The sequence below is a fragment of the Glycine max genome, chromosome 13 (assembly GCF_000004515.6).
Source record: "Glycine max cultivar Williams 82 chromosome 13, Glycine_max_v4.0, whole genome shotgun sequence".
NCBI classification, from domain to species: Eukaryota; Viridiplantae; Streptophyta; class Magnoliopsida; order Fabales; family Fabaceae; genus Glycine; species Glycine max.
In genome coordinates this window covers 16866090-16880401 of record NC_038249.2, presented here as the reverse complement: position 1 = coordinate 16880401, position 14312 = coordinate 16866090, and the positions used below count along the sequence as shown (strand labels likewise).

The 14312-nt window shown below is 35.8% G+C and overlaps 1 protein-coding gene across 1 annotated transcript; it reads left to right on the top strand.

Moving 5' to 3' along the window:
* Positions 1 to 258: 258 nt before the first annotated feature.
* LOC100816831 (flowering time control protein FPA) lies at positions 259 to 13807 on the top strand. The gene is made up of 4 exons (XM_003543187.5): positions 259 to 449; positions 1376 to 1717; positions 9783 to 10990; positions 12428 to 13807. Exons 1-4 carry the CDS (start codon positions 447 to 449, stop codon positions 13677 to 13679), a joined length of 2805 nt encoding a protein of 934 aa, XP_003543235.1. The 5' UTR covers positions 259 to 446; the 3' UTR covers positions 13680 to 13807.
* The last annotated feature ends 505 nt before the right edge of the window (positions 13808 to 14312 follow it).

Below are 14312 nucleotides of genomic sequence, written 5' to 3'. Positions count from 1 at the left end.
ATAGTTGAATTTAAATTAGTAATTATAAGATCTTATTATTAATAAAAAAATTTCTTAAAATATGATTCATATATTAAATATTTTTAAAGTGGCTAATATAAATTTATTTATATATTGTTACATATGAATCAAAAAATTAGCCCGTATTCCAAAAAAACAAAAAACAAAAAAGGCATCACACGCACTAGTGAGAAAATAAAGTAAAAACAAAGTGATAATTTCATAATTTTTGTAGTTAAAAATAAAGACAGAAAGCGTTAAAATTAAAAAGCTTTAAGGGGCACTTCCTTTAACCTAATTACCATTTTGGATCGGTGCATTTCCCTTTTGTATCAGTGAGTGAAGAAGAATCAACGTTCCCTCTTATCTCGATCAACCAATTCGGTGAAGCAGAAGTTTCGAATTCTCTCTCTCTCTCTCTCTCAAATTGGCCTCTTCACTCCGCCATGGTCAGTTTTCTTTCTCGCTGCTTTGCTCCCACTCACTACTTCATTTATCTCAAACCTTCCTTCAACTTCACACACACTAACTATAGTTAGGGTTTTTGGTTGTTAATTTGTTTTTTGTTGTTGTTGTTGAAGTCGCAAGGATCATCTTCACACCCCCAAATTCTGAGACTGGGGTTTCTGGTTGTTAATTATGTTCATTCTTTTAATTAATTAGTTAATTAACTAATTAATTGATTAATTATTATTACTGTTATTATTCTGAGGCCATTTTGATGCGATTGTTATGGAGTGGAGATGAGTGGAACACTTGGACTGCTTACTACTTTACTTTGAGAAAACATTTTCTGTTTTTTTAACTACAAAACTGCAACATTGTTTTTAATCTATTCCCTGGTTTTCAAGATTTGTACAAGGAACAGATTGTAAACAAGGTGATATTTATTTAATTAGCAGAACTGGCCCAACATATTTTAAGCCTAAAGCAAACTTTGAGGTGATGCCTTTTTAAAAAATTAGGAGCTTTACAAAAATAAAAGTAAGTTTTCCTTTGTTAGTATTCGAAGCCCATTCATTAAGGGAAAAGCACACTGTAGTAACAGTTACTACTATACTAGATCAGCTAATAATAAATAATTGTATAAATATGAATACTAAATAATATTTATTTTCTGGTGGCCTTAAGCAAGGGTTTGGGCCGTCCCTGTAACTAGAAGTGAAATCAGAAAATGAAAACCGAAGTGTTGCACACTTGGTTTTTGTTTGTGTTTTCTTAGTTGCAAGATTGATTATATGTCTGTTTGACTGTTTGTTTGTGTGCGTGCGTGTGGATTTATGTTTTTGATTTGGTTGTGTTAGTTTTGTGAGAGAGATAAGGAGAATGGTGAAAATTTATCATGTTTAATTGTTTGTGTTGTGTTTGGCAATAGTCGGGTCGAGGAGGAGGAAGGGACCGGTTTAGGAGGGATTATCCTTCTAGGTGTGATGATAATAGGGGGAATGGGGTTGGTGGACGTGACAACCGCAACAGCAGCCGCAACAACCCTCCTTCCAGGCATCTTTGGGTTGGGAATCTATCCCACAATATTGTAGAGGAAGAACTTGCTCACCATTTCTTGAGGTACGGACCACTGGAGAATGTGGCATTCCAACCCGGCCGCAGCTATGCTTTCATAAATTTCAGAATGGATGAGGATGCTATTGATGCCTTGAGAGCACTGCAAGGCTTTCCTCTTGCTGGCAACCCACTTAGAATCGAGTTTGCAAAGGCGGTCAGTGTTGCCCACCTTTTACTGCTTGTTACTTTTCCAGCTGATTATATGAATCTACCGCAGAAGTTCAATTCAGTTCAGTTCTATTTATTTAATCCAGGCCATAGTATTGGCTTTGAAATAAATCAGCAAAATTTGCACAGAAAAAAAATGATGGAATACTACACACTAGTTATTGCTTTCCATGTGTGATTTTTGATATGGTTCATTTCATCAAATTAAGGTGCTCCAGAATATGCACCTTACTGTTAAGAAGAGCATGGCCGAAAGTTACTTCTTTTAATTTTCAGTTAATAATTCACTCCACACTGGGCTACAAAATAATAACCCTACTCATCCAACTAGTGGATCCCTTCAGCATTCACTCTCAACTGCTTGATACTCCTTCTCAAGTCTTGCATTGGTTTTCCATTTTGTTGAATCTTGGGGCAAGAAATCTTTCATGTTTGCCTCTTGGTAATTTTCAAATTTGATGAGATTTTGCACTCCCAATGATTTCCACATCAAAAGCAACAGATGTAATGCATAGCAGATCTCAAATGAGGTTGCCATAGTTCATTATCAACTAATAATAAGTAATAACTATATCCTTTAATTAGAGAACATAAAGCATTAATGTTTTGCAGAAAAAGTCATAACATTTAATTAACAGGACTACATATTTGGTCAATAATAAGTCCAAAATTTCATCCAGCCTACTTATGAGAAATTGTAGCAAGAGGCAGTGATATCTATTCAGTGTTCATGTGTTTGAATCTTTGCAAACATTGCTCAATATCTAACACAAATGTGGGAGGTGAGATCAGAGTTGCATGGCCTACAACATTAAATTTGTATTCTTGTCATTTTCCATTTACTTTTTATGATCTTTGCAAGTATGTGCAAGTTACAACATAATGCGACCTTCCATTTTTGGATAATTCTGGCTTTTTGTAGCATACATAGCCTACTTAGATGCTTTTATAGTTTTCAGTATATTAGTTCTTGCTATTCTTTTAGTTGGTGGAGCCTTACTCCTTCTCATGTCTAGTCATAGAGCTGAACTGCAATTCCAGATGTTTATATATGCACTTGCATTTGTTTGGGATAAACCTGTAAACTATACTTTATCATGCTTGCTTTTATTGATTGATATAATTTATAATATATAGAAGGATTACAAAAGAGGAGAACACGGTTTTTTTGTAGACAGAAAGAAAACACGGCATAACACAAGGAAAATACTGCAAAGGTAAACAAAAGTAACCTCCAAAGATATCCATAAAACCAAGAGAGAAACAAAAAAAAAAAAATTACGGCAAACTGAGTAAAACTTTAATTTGAAAATAAGGTTTAGCTTCTATCCAATACAATAACTGCATGGTTATTGTATTTCCACGAGGCTTTGATCTCCTTCCTAAAATATAAAGAAACTCACTGAGGAAACTGCTCTTAAAGGGAAAATTCTATATTCATCAAATGGCACAGCTCAATCCATATGAATGTTGTTAGTGGTCAGTATAAATGTAGTATCAAATAGTTTTGGAGCTAGAACAATATACTTTGCATAAAAGGGCTTTGTGAAGTCATTGAACATGGAACAGGTCATTAATATTTGCATTTCTAGTGAAATCCCTGCATCATTATTAAGATTCATCATTAAAAACAAAAAAATCTCAAGAACATCTGCATGAAGTTCTTTTGTAAGAATCACTATAAACAAAGTATAAATGTTTGTACTTGCATAGAACTGAACTGCAATTCCAGAACTGAACTATACTTTTTGCTTCTTATATCTGTTTCCAGCAAAAGCTCCAAATTCCTTCATTTAATCTACAGGAAAAAGTGCTTCCATTTGTGATTATGGTTATTGTCCTCAAACCATTAGAGTATCAAAATACACCATTATTTATATTGTGACATTATGGCAACTTCATGTTGGTGACTGAGTATTGCCCAAATTAAAGTATGAACTTGGGTACGGGCAGGAACATATGCATGAATCATACATCTCTAACAATGTATTAATCCAGAAGGAATATATTCCTGCATTGTGAATGAGTAAGAAAATGGAAGGATTGACCAGAATGCACTATGGAAGAGCAAGAAGTTTACATCCTCCCATCCATAAACGAGGAAAGACCTGCAAGGCTAACAAACTTCTCTATCATTCAGTTTTCTGGAAAATAACATCTGGAAATATATCAATCTTTTAAATTTAAGAAGTATGACAGTTCAGTTTGCTATCAAGAGAGGACAAGGATATGCATTTATAAAAAAATGTTTCAGAACCAAAGATAAGATAGAATAAGATAAGATATATATCATTTTAATCTATTATTTGGTGAGTCGATAGGATATGATAAGCTTATCTTATCATTTTCATTAGTTCGAAAGTTATCCTAAGAAGTTGGGCTAGGAACAAGTAGGATGTGAGAGATTTTTTTCCCCTTTTCACTCATACCTCGTGTGTGCAACTTCTTCATTCCAACTCTTCACCGCAATTGTTGCCACCATTACCACAATTTCCTTTGCTGCTACTACTATAATCACTATTGGGAATGACTCCTATCACTGCAAATGCCATCATCATTATTGCAATCACTATATGCAAATGTCATGACCACTGTCATTTTTTCCACCACCATCAACTACCATCACTATCACTACAAATTGCATAACGAACACTTCTATTGTTATCATCACCTAATGTTGTCAATTGTGGATTGTAGAAAATGTTGGAAAGCCAACAATATGCTACTTTCTTTGTTTTTAATTATAAGACCTAGAAATTTGTTTCTCTTTTTATAATATTATTTTCGAATTTTTAGATGCATTAATTATTTTTTTATATATATCCTTAATTATTTTCTCTTTAAATATTAATGAAAAACAATTAAGTGGATACAAAGATAAGAAAAAGGTAATTTTGAAATGATAATACAAATAATTAACAGATTTAATTTGATTAGTTAAATTAACTGTTTTTCTTAAGGGACATGAATTAATTGGAAGGGTCAAATTAATTAGGGACGGAGGAAGTATATCATATAGTAGGTAGCATCACAGCCATATACGGGTTACATGTCAGTTGACATATATGATTATACATTAATTATATTATATATTTATATATAATTAATTAAGCTGTATGCAAATAAAAATAAAATACAGAAATATTGGCATAATATTAACTGAAGTTCAAATAGCTGGAAACTTACCAACGACGGACAAAAGAATGCAAGACAATGATGCAACCCCAACAATGATAGTGTTCGCAATAGGGGACAGAGTTACAATTGTAGATATGATAAATTCTACTGTGCAATAGCACTATAGCATGGTTGTTTAACAACACTTCCATCACCACATTATTGCCATCATCATTGTCTCTACAATTAGCATTGTTATTACCACAACTATTATCATTACCATTATCATTATTTCCGTCATTGCTAGTATCATTGTATTGCCAACACCATTCTTGTTGTTTTATCATTGCCATTGTCTCCGTTGATGCTACAATAATTGTTGTAATCGTCATCACTAACACCATTGCCACCATTGATCCCACCACCACCATTTTTATCATTGTTACCGTAATCACTAATTGCATCACTACAACCACTTTTCATTGGGATAATTTTTCCAATTTGCATATTATATTACTATTTGCTAGTTTATCTTGTCTACCAAACACAGTATGAAGTTAGAGCTTAAAGCTGTGTTTGGCGGTGTGTGGGGCGGCGGGACTGGTGGCGTTGGGTTCATCGGAGGGAGACGATCCTGATGGTGTAGTCACAGGTGAAAGGAGGTTGCAGTAGCGATGGGAAAGGCTCATGGTGGTCGCAGTACTGTTCACACAACAAAAAAAAATAGTAGCTGCTGTGGCTCAACAGAAAAGAAAAAAAAAAGAAGAGAGGGATTAGAAATAAAAAAAACTAAATCACTGATACCATGTAAGGAGGTAGTTTACTATGTTGTATGTTCACCACACACAGTGTCTTTATAATTAGAATGGATACTTAAATAGGGAAACCTAATAATGAGAAATAAGAAAGGAAATCCCTAATTTCAGCTATACAATTAAAGCATATCAATTATATTATAAAGTATATTTCACAAAAATTATGAAATTATCAGTTAAATTTATTAAATAAAGATTGAGACCTATATTATTTCATGAATCCCAATTGATTGTAGTCAATAATAGTGTGTTTGAACCAATGTTGTTATTGGCGAATCTTTTGCCAACTACCATAGGCAATCTGTGAAGGGAGGCCTGTTATGGCAGCGCCATAGGCCACAATGGTGTGTTTATATGATAGAATTTTGGCCTTCCACCATTCGCCATTGATATAATTGGTTTGAACGAATAGTGTGTTGCTACTATTTTTCTGTGCAAAGTAGAAAGAGTATAGGAAAAACATACCTACCCTAATGTCCTCCCAAAATTTAGCACAAGAACCATCACCCAAACCCAAGGAAATAAGAGATCTAAAGGAAACATAACTTTGAGATACAAGTTTCCTAGGGCTAGCATGTGTAGCTTTCACCACTGAATTGGCATCCCACTCATTAACTAGTCTTCATTTAACAGCTAAAGCTTTTGAGATGGTTCGTAATGGTACCGAAGCCTTTATGACTGAGTGGTTGCCCCCATTTTTCCAATTATAAGTTGAATTTCCACATAAGGTAGGTAATTTATCCATGCTATAAGCTCAATGGCTCTTGCTAGAGGGCTTATGTTAGAGATCTAATATAAAACCATTCACATGTCTTCACCTAATAGTTTTTTGCTTATGGCATATTTGGTTTATAATAGTAAACTGTACTTTGGAATTCAGATAATGTGATTCCATAAAGTAGTTTGCAGAGGAAAAAGCACAGCCATTTTGCTGTCAGAGGCAACGTTTATAGAAAATTTCCTAGATCCAAATTTCTCTCTACTTTTTTCTCTATATTGAAATGGAGATTTGCTTTTTCAGGATAAACTTGAAATGATTTTATTGAATAGAGTACATGGAAAATGACAACCTCCGAAAGGAAAACACAAACATGTATCATGGTTGCCTCCATTTAAAATTATGTGCAATGTTTTTGGAAATTTGGACTAGGATTTATAAATGTAAAGTTTTTCAATTGCTTTAACCTAATGCTTAAACTTTTAAGAGGGTTTGTCTTTGACATATCAAAGCTTCAATTGCCACATGTTTAGGAGTTCAATCCTTGCTGCTCTTGTTCTTTATGGTTAAATGCTTAAATTAATTTAGGGCTGTTAGTGTATAGCCTTATAGTAGGCTTTAAGTAGGCCACCTGTCACTGTCGGACGGTTGCACCTGTCCACTGTTAGACAGCCAAAGGTAGTTACTTTCTGTTTTGTCAGTTAGAATTTACCTCTTGAATCTTGCTCAATTATAGAACCCCTCTGTTCATTACTCACAGTCAATGTTACAAATTTTCAGTTCTATACTTCTCTCTCATTCTCTCTCATAATGATAACTGTTATCCGGAGTTACTGATGCCTAACCAAGGCTATAGATCCACTGCAAACACCTACAACTCCAAAGTTGCCACCAGAAAATCCCCAAACTCTGGTGAATTTTCTCCCAATGACTTCTCCAGTCTACTTTTCTTATTCGATCAGCAAAAAGCTAGATGACTCAAATTTTTTGGTGTGGAAACAAGTGGAGCCTATCTTGAAGACTGCTTCATCGATTTCTGATTCAGTCAGAAATTCCTGCAGTTCCTTTCTAACAAAGATCATGGTCTAGGGTTAGAGAACCCTGCATATCGAGCCTGGGAACTTCTAGATCAACTTCTGCTCACCTGGCTTCAATCGTCTCTCAGTGTCGATCCTGACATGTGTTATTGGACACTTGTTCCAAATATGGAACAGGATCCATAATCATTTCAACACACACACAAAAGTGAGGGCTGGTCAACTCAGAACCGAATTCCTCAATCTCAAAAAAGAATATTGAATGATTTCTGCTTCTTCGAATCAAAGCCATTGCCACTTGCTTGAAATCCATTGGTGATCCTGCTCTAAAGCTTTAAATTCAAAAATAGAACAGGGCCTAGGAAGTAGTCCAAGTCAACCAACTCATTAGAGAGAACACTGAATTGAGTTTGGAAATCTCTGATGTATTTACCTGGCCTGGATGGGCTTAGTCTCGGCCATGTTGGTTTTGGCTAGGAGATCTCTGATGTATTTACCTGGCCTGGACTACTTCAGTGTTCTCTCTAAGCCTCTGTTTGGAAGGGAGGAATTTCGTGAGAGATTGGGGGAAGAAGAACGATAGAGGGTGGAAGGAAATTTAATTGGTTGTTTGGTAGAGAAAAATTAGTGTGGAAAGAAGATAAAAGTGGTGGGTGCCAACTAAAAAAATTTCCTCACAGATATGGGATGTGGGTATATTTCCAAATGTTAAATCTTAGAGTAAATTACACAAACCTCCATTGAGGTTTGAAGAAACTACACGGACCACAGCGCTGAAAGTGGAGTTAGGTTTAGGGTTGTCAACATAGGGGGAAATTACACAAACACCTTTGGAAGTTGAAGCAACGTTATTCGTTGACTGCCAGGGAGTTCCTGTGCTTTCTGTGAGTTTCGAAACAGCGGTGAAGGAATTGAAGAGTGTAGGGTTTTCGAAGCACCAAGTTCTTGCATGCTATTTATTGTGTTTTGAGAATTCTGGTGATTTCTTACGGTAAATCTAAATATGCATTCTGTGTTGGGATGCAATCAGGTTCAACTGCTGGTTTGTCATTTAAAGTTCTAGTTTCAGAATACTTACATGATTGCCATGCTATGTTTGACCATAATTTGTGGTTTTTAAATTCTGGTTTTCTTAAAATTTCTTGATTGGTTCTATAAATTCTGGTTTGGTTCTGTGGCTGTCCATTTACATCCATCACCAATTCTGGTTATGTTCTTAAAATTTCTTGCTGATATACTAGGAATTAATGTTTACTGAATCATACATGCATCTCATCCAGATTTGATGGATGTCTTTGTTTTTCTGTGAATGATTAAAAGGGTCCATTGCTTCTGTACTATATGTGCTAGGCAGTCAAATACAGCATTGAAGTAGAAAACTAGCTCCTGGTCTTTTTCTCCCTCCCTCCTTATAAATAGACTTTTTCATATGCTGATATTCTTGGTTCTATGAAGTGATTGATGGACACAAACACATGGATTGGTTACTTGGTTCAATTAATCTTGGGAAATGGATTGCAGTAGTAATAATATAGAGATCCCTGTATGTTTGATTTCATGTGTACTGAACACATGTATTGTTATAAACATAAATAATCGACACAGTTCTATGGTGAAAAATTTAAGTACTAAGTATTTTGCATGTTAGATGACCCAAATGAAAAAGGTGAACTTACAGTGATTTGTTTTTTGATATTTTCTTCTTTTTTATGCAAATATGGCATCCTGGAGTCTGTTTTGGGTTCAGAAAAAGATGAGATATGGGGATGTTGCTTGAGAATTTGTACGAGATAGGTTTTCTTCTGGCATTCCTATAGTTTTCTTCTTGCAAGGTGTAACCATCAAGGACATTTCATAGATGTGTACTGAAGAGGGGATTGGAGGTTTGTGTTTAGGAAGTTAGACTTAAAAGGCCAATATAAAACTTTGTTGAATCTTCGTAACTAGGGTCAATGACAGAACCTGGTGGTATTGATTAATCCTTGTAGCTGATTCTACCTTGTGGGATATGATTAAGTTGTACTTGTTCTATTGAATAACTTCGGGTGTTTTATTTTCTTGACGTATTTTGTCCCCATTCTTTTTGTTTAATGTCTTTTGTGTTTGATTTGTGCTCAAATCTTGATGGTGCAATTTTAGTCATGTTCCACTTCTATGAGTTTAGCGTGTCATGCCACCATTAGAAGAACAGTATGCTTTGTATTAAGCAGTTAATTCTTAGTGCTTCAAGATGTTGTGCATGTTGATAATCACTTAATCTTCGTAATTCACATCTGGTTATGGAATTAATATTTTTCTTTCAAAGTAATAAAATCTAAATGCTTGAAATGTACGATAATTTCACAGTTACGCTCTTAATCACAGGATAAACCATCGGCAATGCAACATGATGAAGATTACTCATGGGATGAACGAAACTCGATATTAAGGGGTTCTCCTTTCTCGCAAAGAGAGTTTAGAGGATACCATGGTAGCCCTGAACCGCATTATTCTGATAAATCCAAGCTAGGTGATAAAAATCCAGAACCCAGTGAGGTTCTTTGGATTGGGTTCCCAGCTCAGTTGAAGGTGGAGGAATCAATTTTAAGAAAGGCTTTTTCTCCATTTGGTGAGATAGTGAAGATTACTACATTTCCAGGTCGTAGTTATGCCTTTGTTCGCTTTAGGAGCCTAACGTCTGCGTGCAGTGCAAGAGATGATCTAAAGGGGAAGTTATTTGGGAATCCCCGTGTACATATTTGTTTTGCCAAGAGTGAAACAGGTTCATCAAACAGTGAGAGAAGATCATTTAATGGCCCTCGTTCCCCTATTTACAAGTCAAGAGGGCATGATGGATCTTCTGAGAACCTCAGACAGGATCGGAGCTTCAATGCAGATCACAACATTGGTTCTCCAAACCATTTCCGTAATTGGGATTCTGATCCTTATGATCATAACAAAAGTGGTTCTTCATGGGATAGTGGAACTAACACATATGAGCCAAGGAAAGTTGGAGAGAAGGGGAGAACACTAGGAGTATCACAAGAAATCTATGAACATATGAATAGTCCATCAAGAGAAAGACATCATGTGGGTGATTTTCCACTGCGATTTCCTCAAAAGGGTGAATTCACTGAAGATCCACGGGCCTTGCCCGATCTTCCCTATCTACATGAGGCTAAAAGGCTGAAGACTGGTTCTCCTCCTCTTGAAAGAGAGCTTCCAGAGTATCCTTTCACTGAGTTAGAAAGACACAGACGTGTTTTCCCGAGATTATTATCTGATTTACCCCCGCACAAGCCATTTGATAAAGGCTTTGATACTGGAAATTTTGCTTATGGCCAGACTCTTGATCAGCCACCAAATTCACCTCTGCCTCGTTTAGATAGACATGAAGGCCGGAAACCTTATGATAGTTTCCAAATGGGTCCTGGTGCTCTGCAGTCAACATATGTTGAGAAGAAAAGATTCACGCCTGAATCCGATAGTTCATCTTTAACTGAGTGGAAATGGGAAGGAACCATTGCTAAAGGCGGAACCCCTGTTTGTTGTGCACGCTGCTTCCCTGTTGGGAAAGTCCTAGATATGATGTTGTAAGTATTAAATATTCCTTCAAAATGTTTATGTGTGTGCTTTTCTCTCTTTTATATAGTTTTATGTAGTCTTAGCTTTGATTTTTCTTTCCTCTATTTCTTAGCTATTCAAATTTTACCAAGACTCATTAGATAAACTGCTTTTGAAAGGGGTAAAATAACATGGAGATGTGAGAGGGAAAAAACAAAAGAATTATACTTCACCTCCCTGTAGTTTCACTCTTTCTCTAGTAGCCTCCCTCTACTGTTTTGTCACTTATTCCACAAGGAATTTTGTTTAAGTTGAAAACATTAACTTTTCAGTTAAATCTAATGACTGTATAACATTTCTCAACTTACCCCCTGGAGTTTTTATTTTATTATTATTTTTTTATTCATAGGAGGTAACATGTAAAATGCGTGGTAACTTCATGCTAAGTTTGGATTCATGGAAATGGATGGAATGTAGAGGAATCATACTAAATTAACTGTTAAATATTTGTTGGAAAGTCTCATATTGTCTGCCTCAATCACCAAAATGCAATTTATATACCTTCTGAGCATCTTAATGCCATTTGGTTTTAAGATGGAGTTTAACAATACATATAAGGATTTCAGATAAATGCTCAAGTGCTTTGTTATTATTGTTTTTATATAGAATTAGTTGACAGCTGTTTTGTTCACATACGTTACAGTAAAGGAATTGAGACGAAGTCAATAATTTAGGAAATGTGCAATAAGTGGTGGAAATTAATATAGTGAAGTCATCCAAGAATATAGCTAAGTTGGTTTGTTTGAGCTTTTGAACTTGTCTAATTATGCATATATGCTACTGTGTTATCAAATTAAATGCGTCGCGTCTTTTATTTATTTTGCATGCATGTATGCAGCATCTTATTAATATTCGAATTAAAACTCAATAGTATTGAGAGGAAAAGAAAACAATAGACAATTGAATCCGAGTGTCCATGTATACAACAGAGAGAGTTATTATAAAAGATGGGTAATAAATGAGATTAATTATAGATATCCTAATTGTCTAATTACCATAATTATGTAGATCCTAAAATATGCCCATTGCAAAAGGCCATAGATACAATATCCAACAAAAAAAGTTCATTAGATGATAGAAAAGAACAGAATAGGAGGATGAGGAATTCCCCTACAGCAACCAAAGATATAATGAAACATTAATTAGCTCAAAAGAAGCTCTCCCATCCCCCCTTTGTATGTGGACAATAGAAATCTCCCCTCTAGAAACTTGTGCTGGCAACCAAAAGATCAAACTCTGCCACAAAATTGTGGTGAGGAAGAATTCTGATTAATAACTCTGGCATTATAATACACTCACCAACATTGCAACCATGCAACTATAGCGCACTTCCAATGCAGTTTACTATCATTATTTTCCTCTCAATGGTTTTATGTTGAGTGTTAGTGTCAATACATTGATTTCAGACCTGAGTTCTTGGATTGCACTGCAAAAACTGGTCTAGATATGCTTTCAAAGCATTACTACCAAGCAGTTGGTGTTTGGGTTGTTTTCTTTGTGCCTGGAAGTGATGCTGACATGGAATGCTACAATGAATTTATGCATTATCTGGAGGAAAAGCAGCGCGCTGCAGTTGCCAAGTTGGATGACAAGACCACCTTATTTCTTGTTCCTCCATCAGAGTTCTCAGAGAAAGTACTGAAGGTACCTGGTAGGTTGAGCATATCTGGTGTTATTCTGAGGTTGGAGAATCCTGATTTAAATCATGGTCCTGAACACATTCAAAGAGAAATGACTAACAAAAATCTGCTGTCCTATAATGAGAATATACTGCATCTGAAGTCTACATTTCCTTCAGTACGTGTACCTACATTCCCATCTATTCCAGAAATGGGTAATTCTGGAATCAGCAATCTTTCATTTCTGGGAAATAAATTTGCAGCAGCTCCATCAGTTTCTGATTCAGCTCGTGCTGTGGCTAGCATGTCCGAGTTTCATGATGAAAGAAGTCACAACTATCCTACCCAGCAGCGGACTTCTTCTCAAAATCTCCAGAACTTCTCTAATAAAGCTCTACCATTGCAGCCATCAAGTGGTGCTGGAGAACCTATTGCTGATGAACACCAACCTATCATTCCAAGGGCAGCGCAGGATGTAAACGCGATTCAACATCCCAGTGGAATTTCTGGTATTCCATTTTATGGTGATAGCAAGTTGTCTTATCCAGATATAAGACATTTAGATCCTTTATCAGTGCCTGTGGGAGCCCTTGCTCCAGAACAGCTTGCACAACTAGCAGCAACGCTTCTTGAGCAGCAGAGGCAATCGGGAGGCTCTTCGAGTACATCTGCGTTGGCTGATCCCCAGCAGATTAACAGGTTTGGCACATCCGACACCTCATCCAGATTTATCTCATCCGACAACTCATCCAGACCACCCCAGAAATATGCTACAGAAAACAATGTGGTGAATTCTGATCTCTCAGCATCTCAGATGGGTCAAAGTCAAATGCTACAGATGCAAAAGCAACAACAGATCGTAAATGTGCCTCAGTTGTCACAGATAGTTCAAAGGGAACCACAAAGTGAGGCTAATGGAAACCAGTTGGATAGCAGCTTGCAGGAAGATGCTGATGTAGATCCACAGAGACGTCTACAAGCAACACTGCAGCTGGCGGCTGTTCTTCTTCACCAAATCCAGCACGGAAAAGGAAGTTGAGCAGTGTCAGGATATATGGTGTTGCTTTATTGGTTTAATGTATTTAACATAAAATTTTAAACAAGGATTAACGGTTGTAAGTAGGATGGTCAGATTTTCATTTTACTCGTTGCAGTGGCTTGTAGTCAGTTCTTAGTTCTTAGCGCTTTTATTGGTAGTGTCCTTTCTTTTCTAAAATTATGGTAGGGTTAATTAACTTTTTAATTCCTCATCATAGGTGGGTTTCTGCGTTTAGTTTCTCATAAAGATTTTGACCGGTCTTGGTCTCCTACTCCCATAAAATTTTGGATCCATTTTTAGTCGTCCCCGTCATTAACTTGGACTGTTTAGTAATGATGTGGTATTCATGTTAACACCCATGTGGTTTGCCACATGGACTATTAATCTTATGTGGCAAAATATATATATATATATATATATATATATTTTAGAAAGAAGACATCATATAAGAGAAAGATATCTGATGAGAGTGAGAGAATAAAATCTAGACCGGATAATCTAACATAAATGTCAAAATTCGATGTCATGTGATCACTTAAAAATTTATATGATTTTTTATATTAAAATTTAACTTTTCATGTATGGTTATATGATTTGGATTTAGTTATTTTATTCTTATATAAGATGTTTTAT